At 42.5% G+C, this 25,862-nt stretch overlaps 1 protein-coding gene across 11 annotated transcripts in view; it reads right to left on the reverse strand.

The window, feature by feature from the left end:
• Nucleotides 1-24,825, reverse strand: part of PRSS12 (serine protease 12) — a 76,186-nt gene extending 51,361 nt beyond the window's left edge. For 10 of the 11 annotated variants that reach the window (XR_015165976.1, XR_015165974.1, XR_015165973.1 and 7 more), the window contains exons 1-2: nucleotides 24,108-24,824; nucleotides 108-258 (exon numbers count right to left, since the gene is read on the reverse strand). Coding sequence is in view for 7 of the 11 variants with exons in the window: in XM_086407278.1 (XP_086263404.1) it covers nucleotides 108-258; nucleotides 24,108-24,597 (641 nt within the window). In the remaining 4 variants the exon portion in view is untranslated. Of the gene's footprint in view, nucleotides 1-107; nucleotides 259-24,107 lie in introns of all 11 variants that reach the window. The other variant, XM_086407276.1, reaches the window with a different exon arrangement.
• Nucleotides 24,826-25,862: the final 1,037 nt, after the last annotated feature.

Here is a 25,862-nt window from a genome sequence, read left to right on the forward strand (position 1 = left end):
GGCTTTTTCTATTTGTTCAAAGAAATGTGCAATTTAAACACACCTACCTTTGGGTATGGAAGCAATAAACTTAGAAATGTAAGCAAAACAAAAGAAGAACAACCAACCTCAGACCCAGCTGCCTGCAGACCACTTCTGCATCTGCATCATCCCACTGGTCGTCACAGACTGTCCCCCACTGACCGGCATGGTAGACCTCCACTCGGCCCTCACGCACACTGCTCCCCCCAACAAGGCGCAGGATGGGGAACGCAGGGCCTGCAATATGAAATTAACGACAAATTAACACCTACACATCTACACTGAGCTACAGAAGATCAGGTATATTCTATTTGTTTGTCATTCTCAATCATAAAGTTATATTTAATAAGTCACTTCAGCGATATGGACATACCCACGCATGTCTAATATATTTTATGATAATCTCAATTGATTAAAACCCTCCAACTTGAATTACACTCATATAAATAGCTGTCAAGAGGAAGCAGTCTAAATTCACTTTTCCCCGAGGACCTCAGAAACCAGCAAAGACACACTCAAAACTGCAGTTATTGGAAACCCATTTGATTTTTATGGTATTGTGGGGGGTAGCATTGATTTTTTAATTTACAGTAACTTGAGCATTACCAACATGTAATTATTAAGAATGGCACTTTTATCTATGACATACTTGCTTTCAGCATAGAAATATTTTTACATTTGTAGAGATCAAGTCAAAGTTTACATTATCACATTATAAGAAGCTGGTGGACATCACAGCCACTACCTTCAAAAAACAATACTGAAGATTCATTTGTGTATGAATCAATTCATTCTCTGTGAAGAATACCAGAGGCTTCCCCATGCAAATTCCTTATTATAGTCTATGATACCCTTATCTATTTTCATCAGTTTAATTTTTCTCTCTTTTTATTAGCCTAGAATTGAGGACACAGGGAATGCCTTTCCCTTTCACTCAAGTACTTCAGATACCCAGCTATGTAGAAGGCAGGTAATAAATATTTGTTGACTGACTGGATTGGCAAGCGATGACTAAAAGCCTAGAAAGAATATCCCAAACAACGAAAAATAACTATCGCTATCCATTCCTTCAATTCTGTTTCTTAAACAGCTATTAGGCAGAGAGGCACTGCACAAATGCTACCCCTTAAGCAGTATATTGCCTCGGGATATGGACAACATGAGCACAGACGGGAGACCACTGGGAAGACCCTGCAGGGGTTCAGGTGCAAAAGGAGCTTGCCCACCACTGGGGGGAATTAGGGCATCTCTTCTAAAGAAGCTGTAGCTAAGAGGGCCAAGATGATGGATGGGACTTCATAAGTTAGACATGGGGATGTGCAGTTCAGACAAAATGAACCGAATGAACAAAAGCATAGAAGCACAAAGCTGTATGTGTTTGGGAAACAGAACAGCCCTCTAATTTTTCTGGAATAAAGAATGTGAGATGGTCAAAGGTTCAGAACAGGCTGGGTCCCTATTAGGAAATTTAGTTTTATCTTTTGCCAAATACTCATCATTTATCCACATGAAATATGCTTCTAATTCCTCCACAGTATAAGCAGCTATCAATAAATGGTATTTGGACATTCATATTTTTATTCAAATATCACACCAGAGAAGGGATTTAGATTAGTGAACATGTACATCTATTCATATTCTGATATTTGTAACACAGTTTTCTTACATAAGTCAACTAGCACTTGTAATTTGGAAAAGGATAAAGTTAGGCTTAATAAACATAACTGTTCTCAACATTATATAGCAGCTTATAATTAATGATTGCTCAATTATGATAAGAAACCTAAATTTACATGTTATTATGTTTATTTTTCTTTTAAGAAGCTTGGAAAATATAGAAACTAACCAATGGAAACAACATAAATTTCTTAAATTATTATATCCTTTTCTGCCTCTCCTCTCCCCACCTCCATGGTAAGCTTGGAAAAAACAGAAAAACAAAAAATTTTAAGAGGAAATTTAAAATTATCTACAACCCAGAAACATTATGGCATAATTACCTTACATTTTTTAAAATGTTGTACTTTATTTTAAATGTAGTTTTTACACTGGTTGTATAAGTATTTGTGAAAATATTAAGAAGCTCAAAGACAAAATTTAGTCACCATCTCACATCTTCCCAACAAATACACACAGAAAAAAAATAATTTGAAAGAAATTTCAGTGAAGTAGTTGACTCGTATTTAACTTATGGATAAATAAAACTCCCAGACATTTTCATTTATATTGATATTTCCTATGTCCAATACTCAGATACGATCTTCTACTTTTTAAGTGTTGGAAAAGTACTACATGCCAAGATGCTAAATGTAAATTACAAACTAAAAGAAAGTATTAACATTAAAGGTCTGCTGCTGTGCCTTAAGATAGACTCAGTGTTTGCTGATTTGAGCTGCTTTCATATTCTCATTTAATTTACCATAAAAGCATATTTTTTCACTCCCACTTCTAATTTATCTCAACCTTCGATACATATATGCTTACACCAGTCTTAAATTTACCTTTGCAGCCAGAGTATAAACAAGTGGATAGATTATAGAGAATGGAGAGCTTTTTTAAATAAAGAGTAGACAGAGATCCTGAAAAAAAGGATTGTTTTCAAAATTTTACTTACTTCACTACTTGAAAAACGTTAACATATTTTACCAGTTAGGTTGAACACAGAATACAAGCAATATCTACAAAAAGCAGTGCACTGTTGAGCCCGATTCAGAGCATCCCTGACGTAGCAAAGTGTAAACATGTATTTGCCAAAGGTAGGATTACCAAGAGGTGGAGAGGCAAAGGAAGAAAAGGAAAAACTTACACGACATAAAGATTTAGAATGCACCTTGCACCCACAAAAGGACTGCAGCTCTCCAAGCACAGCCTCGTATGAGATCTTGCACCATTTCCATCGGGTCTTCCTGTCAGTTCACAAGAACGACCCTAGCTTGGATTTTCCTATTTTTTCAGAGGGAGCAGGTCAATTCCTTCCCTGATACTTGTACTCAATCAGAAACCATTGCCCTCAGCTGTCTGCTGGCATTCTAAGACCTGAGACATCTGATCACGCTGCAATCTCCAAGAAAATCCAAAAAGGTGTGATAGCCACAGGTGTGGTCACACGTTAAAACAACCATGGACCCCAGAAAACCCAACCACCATTGTGAAACCAAAAGCCTAGAAAGAATATCCCAAACAAGGAATAATAACTAGCAAAGGGAGCTTCTCCCGCTGCTTCCATTCACATGATCATACACACATCTGTATACTGAAACCATATACTAATCACCAATGCTGCAGATGGTGACCGCAGCCATGAAATTAAAAGACGCTTCCTCCTTGGAAGGAAAGTTATGACCAACCTAGATAGCATATTAAAAAGCACAGACATTACTTTGCCAACAAAGGTCCGTCTCGTCAAGGCTATGGTTTTTCCAGTGGTCATGTATGGATGTGAGAGTTGGACTATAAAGAAAGCTGAGTGTGAAAGAATTGATGCTTTTGAACTGTGGTGTTGGAGAAGACTCTTGAGAGTCCCTTGGACTGCAAGGAGATCCAACCAGTCCATTCTAAAGGAAATCAGTCCTGGGTGTTCATTGGAAGGACTGATGGTGAAGCTGAAGGTCCAATACTTTGGCTACCTCATGTGAAGTGCTGACTCATTTGAAAAGACCCTGATGCTGGGAAAGACTGAAGGCAAAAGGAGAAGGGGATGACAGAGGATGAGATGGTTGGATGGCATCACTGACTCAATGGAGATGAGTTTGAGTAAACTCCTGGAGTTGGTGATGGACAGGGAGGCCTGGCATGCCGCAGTCCATTAGGTCGCAAACAGTCAAACACAACTGAGCGACTGAACTGAACTGAATACCTAGACATCATGCATAGAAGGAGCCCTTATCCAAGGTAGTGATTTGCTTTATGGAATGTGCTATCTTCAGAGTAGAACACTAATAACTATGATTTGATTCGATTCCATAAAGTGAAAATATTTTGTTATAGTTTCTGTATTTTATTTTTGGTTTCAAGATGATTTTTAACTTGATTCCATCACAATTTTTCATTACCCAAATAAGTGTTTCATATACAGTATATAATAATCCTATAAACAAATTAGATTAAAACAGAAAATATGTGAAGTGAGGTCAGGGCTTCCCAGGTAGTCCAGTGGTTAAGAATTTGCCTTGCAATGCAGGGGAGACCAGTTCAATCCGTGGTCTGGGACGATCCCACATGCTAGGGGGCAGTTAGGCCCAAGCTTCACAAGCACTAAAGCCGGCATGCTCTAGAGCCTGTGCTCCATAGCAAGAAAAGCCACCTCAATGAGAAGCCCGTGTGCTGCAACTAGAGAGCAGCCCCTACTTCTGCAACGAGAGAGAGCCCATGCACAGTAGCCAAAAAATTTTAATTAAAAAAAAACTGAGTTCAAATGTAAATCCAACTGTTAGATGAATTCCTTTGAGGACTAATTAGATTGTTGCTAAGTCATGATGATTCAGACTCAAGTCTGTATTTAAACGATTAGGAAAACATTTAACTAAGACACGTTTTTCACCTGGAATGCTGAAAACAGAATAAAAGTAAAGTAAGAGAATAATTTTTTTTTTTTTTTACCATGGGAAAAGCTACACAGGACAGCAGCTGCCATCTTCTCAGAACACGCCCCGCCCTGCCAGATGTCTTTTTCACAAAGCAGTATATTTTCTTCATCTCCTCGGCAACGGACATTGCTCCAATAAACGGGAATAAGGCCCAGTTCAGAAAACGGGGTTTGTTTTGCGACTCCTTTTCCTCTGGAAGTACAATGCTCAAGATTAGGTTGATCAAATGTAGGCTAACTTTTATCAAAGCACTGCTGCTGCTGCTAAGTCACTTCAGTCGTGTCCGACTCTGTGCGACCCCATAGACAGCAGCCCACCAGGCTCCCCGGTCCCTGGGATTCTCCAGGCAAGAACACTGGAGTGGGTTGCCATTCCCTTCTCCAATGCATGAAAGTGAAAAGTGAAAGTGAAGTCGCTCCATCGTGTCCGACTCTTAGTGACCCCATGGACTGCAGCCTACCAAGCTCCTCTGTCCATGGGATTTTCCAGGCAAGAGTGCTGGAGTGGGGTGCCATTGCCTTCTCCAATGCATGAAAGTGAAAAGTGAAAGTGAAGTCACTCCATCGTGTCCCATTTTAAAAAATTTTATATATATATATATAATAGTATTTGCTAGCAAGACTTTGAAATCAATTAAGATAACTCAGCTAGTCTACATATGTTTAACCTCTGATATGTACAAAACTGAAATTAAATTTTTAAAAAATTAAATGCTTATCTGAATAACATGATGATCTCTAGAACTGTCTCCATGCGACAGCTTCCATTAACCCAACAATAAATATTTGGGGTGTATCTAAAATATGAATCTGTCTTGACAGCAATAAAGCCAGGTTGCTCTGCCCTTATTTGAAATTCTCTTTTATTAATGGACTACTAAGAGATGACAGAAGGAATCAGAGCTGAAATTTATGTTTGCAGAAAGGTAGTTTACATTCTTTTATCAATCAAGAGAATCTCTGTAATTCACATCTCCACTACAGAGCTTGCTTTTGTTTTTAAATTTTTTAGAAAATTTAATATGCATATAGTTGACTTACAATGTTGTGTCTGCTATACAACAAAGTGAATCAGTTATGCATATACACATATCCATTCTTTCTGCTGTACAAAGAAGTGAATCAGCTACGCATATACATATATCGATTCTTTCTTAGATTATTTTCCCATATAGGTCATCACAGAGCACTGAGTAGAGTTCCCTGTGCTATAAAATAGGTACTTATTAATTATCTATTTTACATATAGTAGTGTGTATATATGAATCCCAATCTCCCAATTCATCCCTCTCTACTGTTCCCTCTTAGTAATCATAAGATTGTTTTCTACATCTGTAACTGTATTTTGTAAATAAGTTCATTGTACCATTTTTGTTTTCTTGTGTCAGTCTCATAGAAAATTTCATTCTTCCCTGATTTTCAGGGATAATAAAAGCACAGGTAGAAAGGTACATGAAGGAAGACACTGACACCAGCCTACAAATTTGTTACACCTTCAGGCTGTCAAAGAAAAAGGCAATATACGCCCACCAGCCAAGGACTATTTGCCAGACAAAATACCGGAGATAAAATCAGTAATTAACATGCTAACACCATAACTCTTTGTAGGCTCTCCCCTTCCTCTTGCTTTTATCCTGATTTATCCCAACCCTCATTGTAAAAAATTAGTGAAGTTGTTGCTTAACCTAAATAAGTGTTTAGTTAACTAACTTAACTAATCGTTGTTTAGTTGCTAAATCATGACTCTTTGTAATCCCATGGACCGTAGCCCACCAGGTTCCTCTGTCCATGGAACTGCCCATCAAGAAAACCGGAGTGGGTTGCCACTTCCTTCTCCAGGGGCTCTTCCTGACCTAGAGATAGAACTTGCATCTCTTGCACTGGCAGGTGGATTCTTTACTGATAAGCCACCAGGGAAGCTTAATTAAGTATTGCTGTTGTTCAGTCGCTCAGTCGTGTCCAACTCTTTGAGACACCAAGGACTGCAGCACACCAGGCTTCCCTTTCCTTCACCATCTCCGGAAGCTTGCTCAAACTCATGTCCATTGAGTCCGTGATGCCATCCAATCATCTCATCATCCACTTCTCCTCCTGCCTTCCATCTTTCCCAGCATCAGGGTCTTTTCCAATGAGTCAGCTCTTCACATCAGGTAGCCAAAGTACTAGAGCTTCAGCTTCAGCATCAGTCCTTCCAATAAATATTCAGGGTTGACTTCCTTTAGGATTGCCTGGTTTGATCTCCTTGAATCTAAGGGACTCTCAAGAGCATTCTCCAACATCACAGTTGCAAAGCATCACTTAAGTATTACATTAACCCTATTTGCTACTCTAATAGAATCAAAAGTCTGAACAAAACTTAAGCCCTTAAGGTTCGCCTTCACTAAATATAATTTCCCACCTTTCTAGTGAGAAGACAGGAAACACGCAAATTAAAATTCTTACTGATTTGACTGCAGTGGACTAACCTTTTCATTTGTGTCATCACATTAGATATTACCACTCATTGATGATTAATCTAAAATATTTGCAAATGGTAAGTTTTTGTTTCAGGCCTTTTAACCCTTATATTTTCATAACAAGATATTTTCCAAGCTTTTTAAAGATCCTTGGTGATAAAGGTCAAGAAAAATATAGGGCATGTATACTTGGAAAAAAATAAATGATACACAAAAATAGAACGATAACAACAAAAACAAAACCATTCATTCCAAAATGGAAACTTCTGCTCCTGGGAAACCCCTTGAAACAAAGCATAAAGGTACTGGCCATGGTAGGAGTCAGTGTACACCTGTCCATTTTAAGGAGAGTGCCTAGGGTCAGCCTGAAGGCAGGAGGAGAAGAGGGTGACAGAGGATGAGATGGTTGAATGGCATCGCTAACTCTATGGACATGAGTTTGGGTAAACTCCGGGAGTTGGTGATGGACAGGGAGGCCTGGCGTGCAGTGGTCCATGGGGTCACAAAGAGTCAGACACGCCTGAGTGACTGAACTCAACTGAACTGAAGGTGGGAGGAAGGGCCAGCAATTTCTCAGAATGATGGGTGCCGCCGGGCCGAGGGAAGTTGCCATTTCTTACAGAATCTTCTCAGTGCAAAAACCCATGTCCCAGGATATTACACCTTACCCAGCATGGGATGAAACTGCAAATGAACTTCACCTCCTACACACACACAGCAATGGAGTTTGTGGGTGACTCAAGGCAGAAAGATAAAAGCAAATGACAGCAACCACGGGCTCTACAGGCTGCTGCGAAGATAAAAATCTTAGGACCCAATTCTTTGTTTCCTGGCACTGAAGAATCCAATTGTTCAATCAAAGACCAAAAGATGCTTTTATTTTTGTACCACTTAGCTTCTGCCCATTTCCTAGTCAATTCAGTTCAGTTCAGTTGCTTAGTCATTACTCTTTGCGAACCCATGGACTGCAGCGCACCTGGCCTCCCTGTCCATTGCCAACCTCCAGAGTTTACTCAAACTCATGTCCATTGAGTTGGTGATGCCAACTAAGCATCTCATCCTCTGTCGTCCCCTTCTCCTCCGGCCTTCAATCTTTCCCAGCATCAGGGTCTTTTCCAATGAGTCAGCTCTTTGCATGAAGTGGCCAAAGTATTGGAGTTTCAGCTTCAGTATCAGTCCTTCCAAAGAACACCCAGGACTGATCTCCTTTAGAATAGACTGGTTGGATCTCCTTGCAGTCCAAGGGACTCTCAAGAGTCTTCTCCAACACACCACAGTTCAAAAGAATCAATTCTTTGGCGCTCAGCTTTCTTCACAGTCCAAATCTCACATCCATACATGACCACTGGAAAAACCAAAGCCTTGACTAGATGGACCTTTGTTGGCAAACACGCCTCCACTGAAGACTCCTGGACACTCACAGCCAAGTCTGGGTCAGTCTCTTGTGGGGTCACTGCTCCTTTCTCCTGGTTCCTGGTGTGCACAAGGTTCTGTTTGTGCCCTCCAAGAGTCTGTTTCCCTAGTCCTGTGTAAGTTTTGGTGGCTCTATGGTGGGGTTAATGGTGACCTCCTCCAAGAGGGCTTATGCCACACCCAGGGTGCTGCACCCAGAGCCCCTGCCCCTGTGGCAGGCCACTGCTGACCCGGACCTCTGCAAGAGACACTCAAACACAGCCTGTCTCAGTCTCTGTGGGGTCTCTGGGTCCTGGTGTGCACAAGGTTTGTTTGAGCCCTCTGAGCATCTCTGGCAGGTTATTTCCTAGTCAGCAGCGGTAGTAACAAGTGAAGTGCATTTGTATGTAAAGGAACTCACTCCTTCCATTAGGGGCCCTTTCTTAAAAAGTCTTCTGAGAGAAGTCAGTGAGGAACATGACAGAAGGAGAAGAGGAGGTAACCTCTCCAAGGTAACGGCAGGGGGCCAGCACCCACTTCAGGTATCAGCAGACAGATTCGGTCAAGGACTAACAAACTCACCCCAGCTGCAGCTGGTGACAAACGACTGAAGCATCAGCGTCGTCCCAGTGGCTGCTACAAACGACGCCCCAGACTCCATTCTCATATACTTCTACTGTGCCTTCAAAGGCGCTTTTGCCACCACGAAGCTGCACTGACCCTAAATGGAAAAGAATCCCCAAATCCTTGGATAGAACATAACCGTTTGAACCTACTGAACAAGTCCTCGGGTAACATGCTGAGAGAGCCAGGCTTTCACTGTTCACAGCAAGTCCTTCTTTCTTTAAATGAGGATTTAGCAGGCTCTTTTTTTTTTTTTTTTAATTAACATCCTGATGTCAATGCTAAGGATACTTTCTTTTTTAACCCAGGCAAACAGAAGTCCCAAGGGAAAAAGTGGAAGACTGTGACTAATGGCTGATACTGCATCCCACATACGATTACATCATATATGAAGTTCTTATCACTTATTATCACTTTCCATCTTCACGAGAGGTCACAGATTTTTAAAAAAGAAAAACAAACAAACACAATGCTGTTTATAAGTTACCTGTTATTGGCTGTTGTATCTTCCTTCTATCTGTTCTTCCACTGAAGAAGAATAAATGTTTTTCCCCTTTTAGCCTCTACCGGTAGTTGTGAGAAGGCTAAAGATAATGTCTAAAATTTCAGAAAGGTGTTAAGTGTCAGAAATATTGTCTAATGTTCGGCTTAGGGAAACTGCCCCTAGGAGAGTGGTGTGGTATAACTGAATGGCCCTTGAACTTCACTTCTCTTTACCTAGCATCCCCACTCAGCTGCTCCACAGTCCATAATTTGACTCATTCTTCTCAGTCTTAAAAGAGTCAAAAATTTAAATTAGAGCATCCCTGGGAAGATAATATTTTAAGTCTTTTCCCTTAACTGTGGATCAAAGTGGTTACTAGGCTTACTGTGGTGATTATTTCATAACATATGCAAATTCCAATCACCATGCAGTACATCTGAAACCAACCTAATAGCATACATCAAATATATTTCAGGTTTTTTTTTAAGTGTGCATCAAAGGACTACATTTCTCTTCTCACTGGCACTTATTTTTAGAGTCAGTCCTGAGCCTGCAGTTGAGACATGTGCAGAGGTAGAATCAAACTCAGACAACAACTTAAAAATTTCATAAAAGTCTGTGAAAAGTCACTGAAGATGACCTTTATTTCATAGGTAAAGAAGTTAAGAAATTAAATTTTACTAAAAATTTCTGGCACATTCCACGTATTTCAAAGTAATCTATGGCTTTATAATTATTTTCAAAAATAATAGATTCTAAATCATCCATTCATTTCATTTGCATTAGCCTAGTTTTCTATCACTATTATTTTCCACACAATCATCCTTAAAAAATGTAACTATTTAAGAAACACATATCCTATCTCTCATGATAAACACAAAGCATCATTTAATTCAAACAAGAGGCAAGAACAAATGGAGGCAAAGTTGCACTGCCAAATCCTGATTACTCAAGAGAGAACGTGGGTGTGCATCATTCATACGGCAGATGATCTAAAACTCATTCATATATGTTCTCAGTTCAGTTCAGTTGCTCAGTCATGTCCAACTCTTTGCAACCCCATGAATCACAGCATACCAGGCCTCTCTGTCCATCACCAACTCCCGGAGTTCACTCAAACTCATGTCCATCGAGTCGGTGATGCCATCCAGTCATTTCATCCTCTGTCATCCCCTTCTCCTCCTGCCCCCAATCCCTCTCAGCATCAGGGTCCTTCCCAAGGAGTCAACTCTTTGCATGAGGTGGCCAAAATATTGGCATTTCAGCTTTAGCGTCAGTCCTTCCAATGAACACCCAGGACTGATCTCCTTTAGGATGGACTGGTTGGACCTCTTTGCACTCCAAGGGACTCTCAAGAGTCTTCTCCAACACCACAGTTCAAAAGCATCAATTCTTTCACACTCAGCTTTCTTTATAGTCCAACTCTCACATCCATACGTGACCACTGGAAAAATCATAGCCTTGACTAGACGGACGTTTGTTGGCAAAGTAATGTCTCTGCTTTTTAATATGCTATCTAGGTTGGTCATACCCTTCTTTAATTCAGACCAAGCAAGAGGAAGCCCTGTCTAGTTCAGAGAAAATGTTAGGGGGAAACACCAACTGAAAGCACTCGTCCTGGCCAGGCACCACAGTAACCTTCTACATGATTTATTTTATGACAGGAGGTCCTGGTAAAGAACATAAACCAACAAGCCACCACCAACCAGAAGAATTTGGGAAAGTTCCAAAGGAAACACCAATCCCTATGTCCTACCAACTTCCCAGAATCCTCCTCTCTGGAATCCATCTTGACTGAGCAATGCTTGTACCAACAGGAAGGACCTGAGTCAGAATGACTGTCCAGAGACAATCCGGAAAATAATCTCATCACCAGAGATCCCAAGACTGTGAGCCATGGGGCAAAGCAGTTCTCCTGGATTCCCTTACATTACTGCTCTCCACCCACGCACCCCTTCCCAATAAAATCTCTTGCTTTGTCAGCCCATGTGCCTCCTCAGACAATTCATTTCCTAGTGTCAGACAAGAGCCCACTCTTAAGAGGTCCCCCTTCCTGCAACAAAAAGTGTGAACTATAGAATATTTTTAAAGAAATATGTCCAAAGAGTTTAACTGAACTTTAATGATTTTTTATAATCACAAAATGTCTTCTATAGAGTCCCACATAATACTAATATCATGCACAGTAAAAACGTGCATTTTTTTCAAATCAAAGAATTTATTTGTTCACCTCAAACACATGTTATTTGAAATGATATTTAATCTGAAAGTGAAAGTCGCTCAGTTGTGTCCGACTCTTTGTGGCCCCATGATTATACAGTCCATGGAATTCTCCAGGCCAGAATACTGGAGTGGGTAGCCGTCTCCTTCTCCAAAGGGATCATCCCAACCCAGGGATCGAACCCAGGTCTCCCACATTGCAGGCAGATTCTTTACTAGCTGAGCCACCAGGGAAACCGTTTAATCTGTTATCTGTTTATTAATTCACCACCACTACAAATACCACCACCATCAAATTATTCATATTAAAGGGTTGGACAAAAGTTCTAGTAATGAAAACAAACTGGAACTCTACTTTTGCATTTAAATAATCACAATAAAATGCAAAATATTGTCCCAATCACTAAAAAGCTTTCAAAGAAAAAATGATGCAGGCATATTATCCAAATGATTAAGGCATCTACAAATGAGGAGGAGAAAAGTCTGCATAATGTGTAATTGTTACCATAACATCATTATAACAAAAATGACAGCACTGGAAATAATTTCCAGGTCAACTATCAGTTCTACCATCATTTCTCACATGCGCCAAACATGCTGTGAAAACCTGGGTTTGTTTATCTGTATTTGCTATATGGCAAGAAATGTGGAGTGCTCATCCAATTTTCCTTTAACAAATGGATACAAATATTTGCAATTCTGGAAAGGCAGTTTGCATGTCAATGACTAGCAAATTCTCTGGCAGAATCCATTCTCAACACCAACATCCCCAAAGCACACACCTGCCTAGCAGTGCCCCTCAACGTAGTTTATCCTTTCCTTATGCCATAAAAATTTCCAAAATATCTGAGTAATCATCTACCTTGAATTCAGTGAGTATTTCTTACTGGTATGTAATTCCATGAAGTTTATACTTCTAACAATTTTTTTAAAGAATTTTTTAAAAAAATATCAGCATGATAATATGCCTAAGATAGTAAAAGCATGAACACACAATTCATACTACATACATTTAAGACAGGCAGTAGTTTTTGTTTGGTTTTGGTTTTACTTTGTTCTTGCTTCACTTAGCTCTCTTAGAATGCTTAAGACGGTCGAACTGTAATTGGTTTCCCTTAATTTATGGATGCACCCCACTCCAGTACTCTTGCCTGGAAAATCCCATGGACAGAGGAGCCCGGTAGGCTGCAGTCCATGGGGTTGCTAAGAGTCGGACACGACTGAGCGACTTAGCTTTCACTTTTCACTTTTACGTATTGGAAAAGGAAATGGCAACCCACTCCAGTGTTCTTGCCCGGAGAATCCCAGGGGGAGAATCCCAGGGGCGGGGGAGCCTGGTGGGCTGCCGTCTATGGGGTCGCACAGAGTCGGACACGACTGAAGTGACTTAGCAGCAGCAGCAGCAGCAGCAATTTATGGATGAGGAAGCTATGGAGCCAATCAACTGAGAAGTTGCAGAGCCATGACAAACTGCCTCCCAGATTCCCTCCCTTGCTACCAGTCCCTTGCCTCCGAACCTGAGCAAAGACTTGGTATGCAATAAGTCCCTTTCAATAGTTCAGGTACCACTTTATGCAGTCTGCCATGTTGGCTTTCACCAGCATGGTGAAATATTACAAATCTACCAAGCATTACATGGGAATAAACTAGCCAGGCAGATCCATAAGACAGTCTTAAGAGTTTCTCTATACTACACAGTACCAGAGAAGTGGCTTTCTGGTGATCTATGTTTGAGGCTAATCCTCCAGTGGAGGCTGATTTGTCCCATGGGCTGTATTTCTAGGGCTATACATTTGCACAAATTTATAGGTATGCAATTACAAGAGGAAATACCCTTAGCTCAGCGAAAAAAAAAAAAAACAAACAGAGAAAGAGAGGATAAAACAATAAAGCAATCCACAAAGGCCAGAGCCTGGTAAACTCATTTCTATTACTATCTTACTAACAATAAAATTCTTCAGACAAATTTCAAACCAGATTCTTTGGTAAATATTGCTCCACTGTCACAGCCTCTTATTACCAAAAATTGATGTCTTCCTTGGTCCATATTTTCCTACTTCCGCCCAGCACTTTGTGATGTTCCTCATAGTCTCAGCTCATGTCTCTCAGCAACACCTCAGTGAATCCAGGGTTGCATGGTCTTAAAGTCTCTCATGTGCCAATTTGATGGAAAATATTCTATTCTAAATATTCCTATTTTTAAAAAGTGTTAACAACAGTAATCGAAAAGTTGAAGTCTCAGCGGTTTTAGATCAACTATAGTAGTCATTACTAATTTACAGACTAAACCAGTAATAGAAAAAAGTCTGGAACTATAAAGCAATGCATGATGGCATGTCATGGAGAGGAGCCCCTAGAATTCATTTAAAGAATTATTGCAAAAAACAAAGAAAACTGTCAGTTGTACCAGCCTCTTGGTATTAACAACTACCTGAAGGCAAAATGTGCCAATACACAACAATGATCAGAATTCTGTTACCTTAATTCCCTGCCAAAAATGTTGAACTTGGGGTACGATGGGGTGGGAGGTGGGAGGGAGGTTCAACAGAGAGGGGACATACATATACCTATGGCTGATTCATGTTGATGTATGGCAGAAACCAACACAATATTGTAAAGCAATTACCCTCCAAATACACTTTTTAAAAATGTTGAAATCACTGTCATTTTAGTTTACTACTATTTTTTATTATGTAAACATATCTCCAGTTTTATAAAGGAAAAGGAACATAAAAGATTTTTGTTACAGAAATTGGCTTTATGGATAACTTAGCTAAAAAAAAAAAATAGGGATTCCTAAAACAAAGAGACATTCCAGAGGGGTTCTCCTCTGCCATGTTATCAGTCTCACTCAATACAAGGTAGTCTAGAGAAAGAGAGCTAACTAGATTAAACTTCTCTTCACAAGTTTCATTGGTTCTCAAGGCTATTGCAGTGGGCTCAATTCTTTCCCCTCAAAAGATGCGGAAGCACTGACCTCCAGTGACTGTGAATGAGTGAATTTATTTGGAAATAGGGTCTTTGCAGAGGATCAAGATAAATGAGGTCATTAGGGTGGGCTCCAGTCCAGTATGGCTATGATCTTATAAAAAGGAGAGATTTGGACAGACACACATAGGGAGAATGCCATCCGGAGGTTGCAGTTACATTTCCACAAGCCAAGGAACTATCAGAAGCCAGGAGAGAGCCCTGGACCAGATCCTTCCCTAGTGTCTTGAGAGGAAGTATGGCTCTGCTGACCCTGATCTTGGACTTCCAGCCCCCAGAACTGTGAAATAACAAGTTTCTTTGTTTAAGCCACTCAGTTTGTGGTACTCATTACAGCAGCTCTAGCAAACTAATAGACCCATTCTGGCATTATCCCTCCGTGGACAGCTGGCAAAACCTCCCTTCTCACTGTCCATACTTCAAGAAGGCCTAAAAGAAATATCAGGAAAGGAACCAAACAGGTCAGTTATCTTTGTTCTCTAAATCCAGCTCATTCCAAAATTAGCCAAATGAAAAGGTATGCCTATTTAGTTAACTCCTTAAGATATACTTATACAATAGCACTCATGTGACAGAAAAAACAGCAAAAACAAAGATCCATCCCAGTAGTATTCTGAACAGAATTAAAAATAAATATTTCTGAAATTGTAAAAGTCACAGTTTGATAAATAAGTAATATAAAATTAATGTTATCACCCAAATCCTTTCTCATCTATTACTGAACTTCACAGAGACACAAAATAATTAATTTTAGCCAGCCCTATTGTTCTGGTGGAATCATAAATTCATGCTAGTAACATCAAGCTATTATTCAGATCTTTGACAAAAAGTATACTTAAAGCTGAAAGTGATGTAGAAATTTCAGTTTATAAACTATTAAAAAAAAGAACAAAAGTCCATTACATATTGGACAATTTAGTACACATATTTGACAATGAATTAAATATAATCTTATGCCTTCTACCAAAGGCAAAACTGGAAAAATATACTAAATGATCATTTTCTGTCTTAATTATAAAATACACACACAAAAATCACATTGCCTAAAAACAAGTGAATAGAGCAATAGTTAGTTGAATTTTTCAAGTACAGGTGAGGAGACTACATTAATTTTTATGTTTTGTTTTTTTTCCTACAGCTTTTTGATAGTATTCAGGTATTCTATTTTGTCAGTGATTACACTTACCCATAACTGAAATCAGTTTAGCATTGTGAAATAATAGATTTTATTCAAATCATGCCATGTCAAAATGAAATCATCTTTTAACATAGGAAGTTCAGTTCAGTTCAGTTCAGTCGCTCAGTCATGTCCAACTCTTTGCAACCCCATGAATTGCAGCACGCCAGGCCTCCCTGTCAGCATCCCCTTAAATATCCAACTGAACTATACTCACCCCATTTGTCCACATCTATTATTCATATTAATTGTTCATCTATTATTTATGCAGATACCTTTCATACTGAGAAAAATATGAACTTGTCAGGTTCAAAATGAAAGCGTATCTTTTGAATAAGCAATTCTACCCATTTACATTGGGCTTACATAAATTTATAAGCCCATCCAGGAGATGGTGAAGGACAGGGAAGCCTGGAATGCTGCAGTCCGAGGGGTCCCAAAGAGTCGGACACAACTGAGTTACTGAACAACACCACCACAAATTATTCATGTGTTTAAAACATTATATAATATTATGCAAAAGAAGAAGACAATATATGCATTTAAATAACTTGAGCAGAAATTTTTACAAATTGTGTCTGAACTACCCACTGTTCAGTTCAGTAGCTCAGTCCACATTTAAACACATGGTGTGGGTATTAACATTTTATTGCACAACTCTAAGTGATGAAATTAAACTACACTTAATAGTAAGTTTATCTGTCTCCCAGAGTACATATCACAGGAAAGGTAATAAAAGATGCCTAGTATTATCTTAACATTTCAACCAGAGAGTGGGCTTCCTTAACCAGAGGACTTAGGTGATTTCTTATTCATCTTTGTAAGTTCTGTTCCTGGGCTTCTCTGGTGGCTCAGCAGTGAAGAATTCGCCTGCCATTGCAGAAGCCATGGGTTCCATCCCTGGGTCGGGATGATCCCCTGGAGATGGAAATGGCAACCTACTTCAGTATTCTTGCCTGGAAAATTCCACGGACAGAGGAGCCTGGCGGGCTACAGTCCATGGGGCTGCAAGAGTCAGACACAACTTGTCGAAAAAACAACACCTACACCTTATAACAACAACAGCAAACAAAAAAGAAGCAACTAATCTTAGGAAACATCTTGCTCAGAAATGCACAAAATAAACAGAAAAGGCACAGATGCTCCCAGACAGCTCAAAGACTGGCGGCGGCTGGATGCTGATATACTGAGTGCAGTTCCTGGAGAAGGCGCTTGGGGGCAGCACTCTCTCTTGCTGAGGCGGGTGTGGGCCGCCTCTATAATATTCAGTTGCTAAGTCTGTTCAGCTCTGTGACTCCAGGGACTGCAGCAGACCAGGCTCCTCTGTCCTCCACTATCTCCTTGAGTTTATAATGGCTCTTAGCAAAACAGACGCTGAAAGCACTTTTCAATTTTCACCATTTTTCATAAAAGTGAAAATTGTCTTTGGATTTCTTTTGGTTAGCGAAAACAAGTACTAATGTAGGTCTTTCTTAAAAGTGAAGCAGCATAAAGCAAACTTTTCAAAAAGTGGGGGATACCAGTATAAGGACTGTAGGGTCAGGCCATCCCAGATGGAGTCCCCTTGCTCTCAGCACATCCCTCTGCTCCATCGGTCCCCGCGTTACCTACACCCTACTCATGTAACTGACCTTCCCTCTTAATCACAGAGCCTAATCAGTAAACACCTACATACCTGCACCAACTCCAGCTAGGGACTGTGTGAACTCTTTGAACAGAGCATCTCCACTATGACAGCTTATCAAAGGGGTGGCGAGAGGTGTGCTCCTCTGCTGGCTTCCCTGGTAACCAGGGAGCCAACCTGCCAAGTCAATTCCCTCTATAACTGGTAACCTCCCTCTCCACCTCCCAGCTCGAACTCTCACCTGTATTCCTCCTACCTCACACCCCCTACACACACACACACACACACACACACACACACACACACAGAGCAAAGACTACTGACATGTCCTACCCACTGCCTGCCACACCTGGTGAGATGCTGCTTTAGGAGCTGGCTACAGACATGTAAGGTCCCCACATCCATTAAACCATGGACGTAGGACGCTGGGCAGGTACCAGGGCTTGCAAGTTTGTGGTGTGCAGCCCAACAGGACAAACCTCAATCACGCTTTTTGACAGACTCTGTTGGTTCTCTTGAATAACTACCTGCTTCTCCCTCCCCATGTGTTCAGAGGTCAATCCTGACTAATATCGGCAAAGCATGGTAACTGCATTTTCCTTCCCAGAGAGTGCCAGGAAGGTCTGACCAGTGAAATACAGGAGGAAATCTGCAGGAGTTCTGGGAAGGTCTCCTTGCTCTTTCAATGGGTCATACATGAAGAGGGCGCCCCATCTTGCTTCTTCAAGTTATTCTATCCCAATATGAAATCTGGAATAACCATTAGTCTAAGGATAAAAGCCACACTTTGAAAATAATAGAATCAAGAGAGTAGCAGAGAGACAGAGATGTACTATGTTGGAGCCCGACATCTTGTAACATGAACCACAAACCTCCTTCTTTCCTCAGGCATTTTGAATTGGGTTTTCTATTCTTTGCCACCAAAACTACATGAACTGATCGAAGCCACACTCATATCCAAGTTCATAATCATCATCTGTTTTCTCTCCCAAACTTTACACAGCCATCTTTATTTTCAGTTAGTAAACACATATATACATTTTGTGTCAATCTTTTCCCTTCAAGCTTATCGTGAGCATTTTTCCATCTTCTGTAGACAATCTTTGCAATTATCACTTAGGAGCTGCACCACACACTGACTCTTTGAGATCCTATGGACTGTAGCCCACCAGGCTCCTCTGTCCATGGGATTCTCCAGGCAAGAATACTGGAGTGGGTTGTCATGCCCTCCTCAGGGGATCTTCCTGACCCAGAGATTGAACCCACGTCTACATCTCCTGCATTGGCAGGTGGGTTCTTTACCACTAGTGCCATCTGGGAAGCCCTTAGGACCTGCACTGCTACTGCTAAGTCACGTCAGTCGTGTCCAACTCTGTGCGACCCCATAGACGGCAGCCCACCAGGCTCCCCCATCCCTGGGATTCTCCAGGCAAGAACACTGGAGTGGGTTGCCATTTCCTTCTCCAATGCATGAAAGTGAAAAGTGAAAGTGAAGTCGCTCAGTCGTGTCTGACTCTTAGCGACCCCATGGACTGCAGCCTACTAGGCTCCTCCATCCATGGGATTTTCCAGGCAAGAGTACTGGAGTGGGGTGCCATTGCCTTCTCCAAGGACCTGCACAGTATACATCAAATACAGGGATCTCTGAGTAATACATTATTGCTGCACATTTAGGTTTGCCTTCACAGTTATAAAACCAATTATTTTTACAAAGGTTACCTTCACACACACACTGTATAGATATAAATATATATGCTTCATAAATATATTCATGTTTATATATGAATAAATATATATTTCATAAATATATGTGCAGTAAGAGAGTGTGTTTATGTCTGTCTGTGTAGTGTGTGTCCAGGATAATCACTCATAAAAGGCAACAGTAACTATCTAATTTTCTTCTTAAAATTTTTTTTCACATTAGTAAAGAGTCTGATAATGCCTCCAAATCAAAGTATTTTATATCTGCCTTAGCCTGTAAAGAAAATTGAGCTCAATATCTAAAATCCAGCCAGGAAATGTATCAAATCTGTTATTGCTAATAAATGATTTCAGCACCTGCTACATAGAATCAAGATGCAGCATTAAAAAAAAATTTAAAAAGGGACAGCTTTCAGCCAACTTTTAATTAACCTTCACTTCAAACACCAGATGGACTTCAAAGAGCACAGCCTGTAAACAACATCATTTATCCCACAAGTCCACTATCTCTGTTTGAATCAGATTTGGGCGAACAGATCAGCAGGACATGACAAAAAGTCAGATTTATGAATCATTTCTTCTGGTAAAATCTCAGATATTAGAGCACTATTGTTTCTTCTATCTATTTCACCCATCAGTCACTTAAGGTTGAGTTCCATTCAGCTGCTTGTAACAGAGAGGAGTTCCCAGCACAGTGCAAGCAAGCTGCCCCACCTGCCAGGGCCAACCTGAGACTAGAAAAGGGATTTCTCTTTTTAGTCAGGAAGTTGTAAATTACTGGGGCTTCCCAGGTAGCACAGTGGTGAAGACTCTGACTGCCAATGCAGGAGACGCAAGAGATGGGGGTTGGATCTAGACGATTCCTTGGAGTAGGAAATGGCGACCCGCTCCAAGTATTCGTGCCTGAAAAAGTCCATGGACAGAGGAGCCTGGTGGGCTACAGTCCACGGGGTCGCCAAGAGACAGACACAACTGAGCACGTTACTGGAGGTCATCAGTTGCCTGTTAATTCTTCCTGTAGAAATGTAAAAACTAATCTGGCTCACATTCAGTTAATGTATCATATTCTAGTGAACTAAGTTGGTGCTATCCCACACTGGTCAAATAAAAAGTGTGGTACCATTTTCTAAAAACACACAAAAAGTTACCCTAGGCCTGCCATGTGTGCAGGCATGCTAAGCTGTTTCTCCTTGCGATCCTACAGTCTGTAGCCCACCAGGCTCCGCTGTCCATGGGATTCTCCAGGCAAGAATACTGGAGTGGATTGCCATGCCCTCCTCCAAGGACATCCTGACCCAGGGATCAAACCTGCATCTCTTATGTCTCCTGCATTGGCAGGAGGGTTCTTTACCATTAGTACCACCAAATCTAGGAGGATTAAGTCACAGAATGGCAGATACAGCTGACCTGACCACCCACCACTACACAGCTTAGGTGGGTTCTGACGCCCTCCCCTGGTTTTCCCTGACTGTGGCAATGAGTTTTCAGTTTCCAAATGACCTTGACTGCTCATTAGAAACACACATTCCTCAGCCAGATTCCTGAGATTACTTAAACAGGGTCTCAAGGCTAGAGCCCAGGTATCTGCATTTTAATAAGCCCACCCCCACCCTCACTCCCCCACTTCCCATGCCACGATTCTAATGCTTATTATAAGAACTAACTCCCAGGGCTGATTCAGGGTATTACAATCCCCCAACGATTCTTCATCACTAATTTGCAAGTTTCACAGACCCAGGGCCCAGGCCTTCATCTTCCTCGTTCTCAGACATTTGAGCCACTGGAGTGTCCACGCCCTGCCCCGCTCATCTGAGACTCCCCTGCCACCCCTTCAACTGGGTTTCAATCAACTTTCCACCTTGGAGGCACCAACTTCCTCATTTCTCTCCACTCAACCAGGGACATGGAAATCTGGCCTCCAGTGTATTTCTCAAAGGAGGGATTCCATTACAATTAATCTTCTTTCCTTTTGTTCAAGCTGTTTTTTGTTTAAAAAAGAGAACGAAAACCCTGGATATTTTCAAGTCATAAGAGACTGGAAATCATGTGCATTGGGCCAAACATAGTTTCCTTTCTCTTTCCTTTAAAACTGGTCTTTAAGCTAATAGAATCATTAGACTAGTCTAATAGAATCATTAGACTTTTCTACAGGCTTCCCAGGTGGCTCAGTGGTAAAGAATACACCAGCAATGCAAAAAGTGAAAAGAAAGTGAAGTCGCTGAGTGGTGCCCGACCCTTTGTGACCCCATGGACAGTAACCTGCACCAAGCTCCTCCGTCCATGGGATTTTCAAAGTAAGAGTACTGGAGTGGGTTGCCATTTCCTCCTCCAGGGAATCTTCCCAACCCAGGGATCGAACCCAGGTGTCTCACACTGTAGACAGACGCTTTACAGTCTGAGCCAGGAAATTTGAGTTCGTTCCCTTCGTGGGGAAGATCCCTTGGAGAAGGAAATGGCGACCCACTCCAGTCAGTGTTCTTGCCTGGAGAATCCCATGAACAGAGGAGCCTGGCGGGCTACAGTCCATGAGGTCAGAAAGAGTTGGACACAATTGAGCAACTGACCACACAGACTTTCTACGTGTTTACATAATTAAAGAGGAAAATGAGCTGTGGAGTGAAATGTGCACTATCTCATAATGTTCCTATGAGAATTAAATGAGAAAACTGATATATAAATTGCTTAGCTCAGCATCCAACAAAGAATGAATCCTCAATAAATCCTACCTGTTACTATGAGGCTGGGCTGTTCTGGTTCGTGCTCAGTGCTAGGAAAGTCCTTTGAATAGTCTATCCCAAAACTGCCTTCCTCCAGATAAGGAAACCAAAGCTCTAGGGGTTAAGAGTCCTATCCAACACTATATAGTTACTGGCTGAGCCAAAGTGGACACCAGTGTTTTCCAGAGCACAATTTCATGTTCTTTTCACCGCACCATGTCAGCTTTGTTTACACTCCTAAGTGAAATGTAGAACCAAGAAAGCCATAGTTTCAGAACATGTCAGTCATTTTAAGGCATGACTATGCTCAGTCAGAAAGTAAGGGGTAAACGGCACACTGAGCCTGTGAGAGTAATTAAATTATTACATAGCCAGCAGATTGTTTTCCTGTTTCTTTTTTTGGGGGGGGGGTGTATTTATCTCCCATCTTGGGGGGTTTCTTTTGTTTCTCTTGTGTTCAGTCACTTTATTTCAGGAAGTACACACTATTATGCAGTGCTTAGAGGTTTGTCTGGTGAGAATGAGCTATCAATATAAAGATATCCCAAAGAGTCTGTACTGATGTTAGGTTTAAATTTCTTTTCACCACAAGAGGGTGGGGAGAATGAACCACCAAGCTATTTCGAATGTAAAATTTTAAAAATTATATGTTAAACAGAGAACAATAGATCACTACAGTGATTTCACTTTGAATTCCACTTATTTATACATATATATGTATACACAACAAGAAATATGAAATATAATAATACAAAAATGAAAAAAAGTCTCAGTGTTTGCTAACCATGAGCTTTTACTACAAATAATTTCATAGCAAAGAGTAAAACAGCACTAGGGCTCTCTGCTTGATATCACCTCAAATTTTTTATAGCCACATTGGCATTCTGTCTGTGTAACAAGTATAGGGATGACTTCATTCTCTAGGATGAAGGACAATGGATCTTAACCTTCCTATCACTTCCCTTTAACTCAAAGCACTAATGCAACTGAAGGCACAGATAAATAAAAATTTCTGAAGAGAAAGAATGGCCCTGTGAAAGTTTAACCTCCAAATCACCAAAAGGTACAAAGTACAATATATCTCAGAATCACAATTAACGAAGCCCCTGCCACAGACCTTGGATGGAGAGTTGCCAAAAAAAAATTTTAAAGGAAAATCCAAACTTTGAAGAACTTTAGGTTTTTTTTCCCCCACAATTATTAAAAAAAAAAAGCCCTAATAGTAAAAAAAATGCCACCAACTCAAAAAAAGTACTGTTCAAAGGCAGATGATTCACTTACATTAAATCTATTAATGTGAACTTTTACATTAATTAATGTGAAACATCTTACCAACTTTATCTCTTTACCAACTAATTTCGGTTTTCTACAAATAACGTATACAGTTGAAAACTGGCATTCTTGAAAACAGCACTTGACTATATCAAGTTGCTTCTTCCCTAGAATAGTTACTATTCCTATCTTTTCCCTTTCTTTCTTCCCCACTCACTGATATTTACCACGCTGTGCCCCAGAACATGAACATCATTTGACAAGTCGCATTTTGGCCCAAAAAGTTTACAAAAACTTTTTCAAATACATGTCAACTGCGGGCAGAAATTGGGGGTGGGGGGTGGGGAGGTGGTAATTGATTGTCATATTAGATTTAATATTTCCCTTTCCAAAACAGGTAATTAGAAACTATATTCTCTTTTGCTTTGCCACTTCTACGTAAATACGGTACCATTCTCAAGGCAAAGCTGATGCAGAAAATACACATCCACGCCACGGGCGCGCGCGCGCGCACACACACCCCCTTCCCCTCCCCCCGCACACATCTCAGTGGCCAGAGACAAGCCCGCAGCCCGGAGCCACGCCCTCACCCAGAAGCCCGAGAGTGCAGCACCTTCCAGAGAGGCTGTCACCCCAGGTAACCACACACAAAGCCCGCCTCGCTAGTTCAAAGTTACGGTGCCAAGGTACTCGGACGGTAAGTCCGTGGCCGTCCACCTTCACACAGAGCGAGGCAAACTCAACCCCACCCGCTCTCACTTTCTCCTCCAGGAGCACCCAACGCGCTCGCCCACCCAGCCGGGCTCCCCACCGGTCCCCGGTCGCCGCCGCCCCGCGGCCACTCACCCCGTCTGCAGTCGCAGTAACCCCAGTCCACCTTGCCGCGGGCGTCCCCGTAGAAGCACCAGGGTCTGCCCGCGCCGTCCGGACTCCGGCAAAAGTTGTGGCGCTGCCCTCGCAGTTGCGCCCAGCCCGCCGGGGGCGACCGCGCGAGGAACGGCGGCACGTCTGCCCAGCGCAGACAAGGGGCGCCGGAGTCTGTCACGTTGGCCCCGGGCGCGCCGGCGGGGCAGTCCCCGGGAGGCGGCCGGGGCGTGCGGAGGCCGTGCGCGCGCGAGGCGCGGAGCGCCGGCGCGGGGTGCAGGGTGCGCGGGAGTGGGGGCGGCAGTGTCTTCTGTGGCCGCCGCTGGATGGTAAGGTAATAAGGGTCCTGGGGACTCCGAGAGGGCGCATGGTGATGGCGGTGGTGGAGGGGATAACCGAGGACCGAATCAAAGCTGACCACTCCGGGGAGCGCCCCGAGAATCAGAGCCACCGCGAAGTGGGGGAGCGTCATGGTGCCGGAGCCGCGGCGTCTGGTCCATGCTCCCCAGCTCCGCCGCTTCTGAAGGGGAGGCGGGGGCGGCGCTGCGCGTCCCCGGAACCCCCGCGCCTGCCCCCTCCCGCCCTCCCGCGCGCGGACCGCCTCCCGCCGCGGGGTCCGCGGCCGCGCCCCTGCTCGCCGCGCTCGGGAGCGGTCCCGGGCAGGGAAGGCGTGCGCTCCGCGGAGCCCTGGCTCGTGGAGAGGACCCGCCGAGAGAAGGCGCGGACCCGGGCACTCTGCCCCCTGGTGGCCGGCACAGGCGCGCGGTCTAGCCCCGGAGCCGGGCTCTGCGCTGTCCTTGCCCGGCTCCCGCTGTCAGCGCGCCCGGCCGGACCAGACCAGCTCTCTGGCACCCCAGGGCCTCGGGGTGCCCGAGCCAAATCCGAGGGTGCCAACGCGGGGGACGGTCTTGGCTGCTCCTTGCCAGCAGGCGACCCCACCACAGCCCCTCCGTCTGGCGGCTGCCAAACCTGCCGCCAGCCCCTGCAGCCCACCTCTCCTCCACCCCCTTGCCGCGCCTCATTTCCTATGTTTTGAAATATTTACAAGTGTAGATGGGTTTAGTCCCTTGATAAGTCCCGCGATAAAAGTTATCAAAGCCCACTTGGAATGCCGAAGCCATTTTCCTGAGCTGTGATCTCCTCAAGGACAAGACCACGTTTCGTTTCCCTTTGTATCCCAGTGCTTAAAACTTAAAACCGTGGGCAGCACTTATTAGGCTCCAATAAACATTTGCTGAAATTAAATTCCTGAACCGACCCAGGGAAAGCAGGTCGAGCCTTTCTACTTCCTGCCACCCACTCTCCACCGGAGCCCTGAACAACACCAGTTGTTTGGTTATTATTGGGATTCAGTGAAGCCCTCTTAATACCAAATTTCCTTTCTAACCAGGGAAGACTTCATCCGTCCGGGTCTCCATCCTATCCAAAAAGCCCATCCCTCTAACACCTGCCTCGTTTTGGCCGAGCATGGGACTTGAGTTAAGCCTACTCATTTGCCTCTCCACAGTGGACTCTGTCCACCGGCAACTTTATAGCTGTTGGCTCGACCTTAGCAAAGCCTTTTCAACAGCTCCCCCGACTTGCACCGCCCCACCTCTCCGGCCAGGAAAAAAAAAAAGTTGGTTTAGAATCTTTTTAAAAATCCCCGAAGCTGGATGTTTTAGGGATTTCCCCTTTCAGTTGTTCCTGACTATGCCACTGAAGTTAAACAAGAAACGAGGAAGGCCAATAAAGAAG

The sequence above is a fragment of the Bos grunniens genome, chromosome 6 (genome assembly GCF_055505025.1).
Source record: "Bos grunniens cultivar Pamir isolate PY7600 chromosome 6, Bosgru_T2T1.0, whole genome shotgun sequence".
Lineage (NCBI taxonomy): Eukaryota > Metazoa > Chordata > Mammalia > Artiodactyla > Bovidae > Bos > Bos grunniens.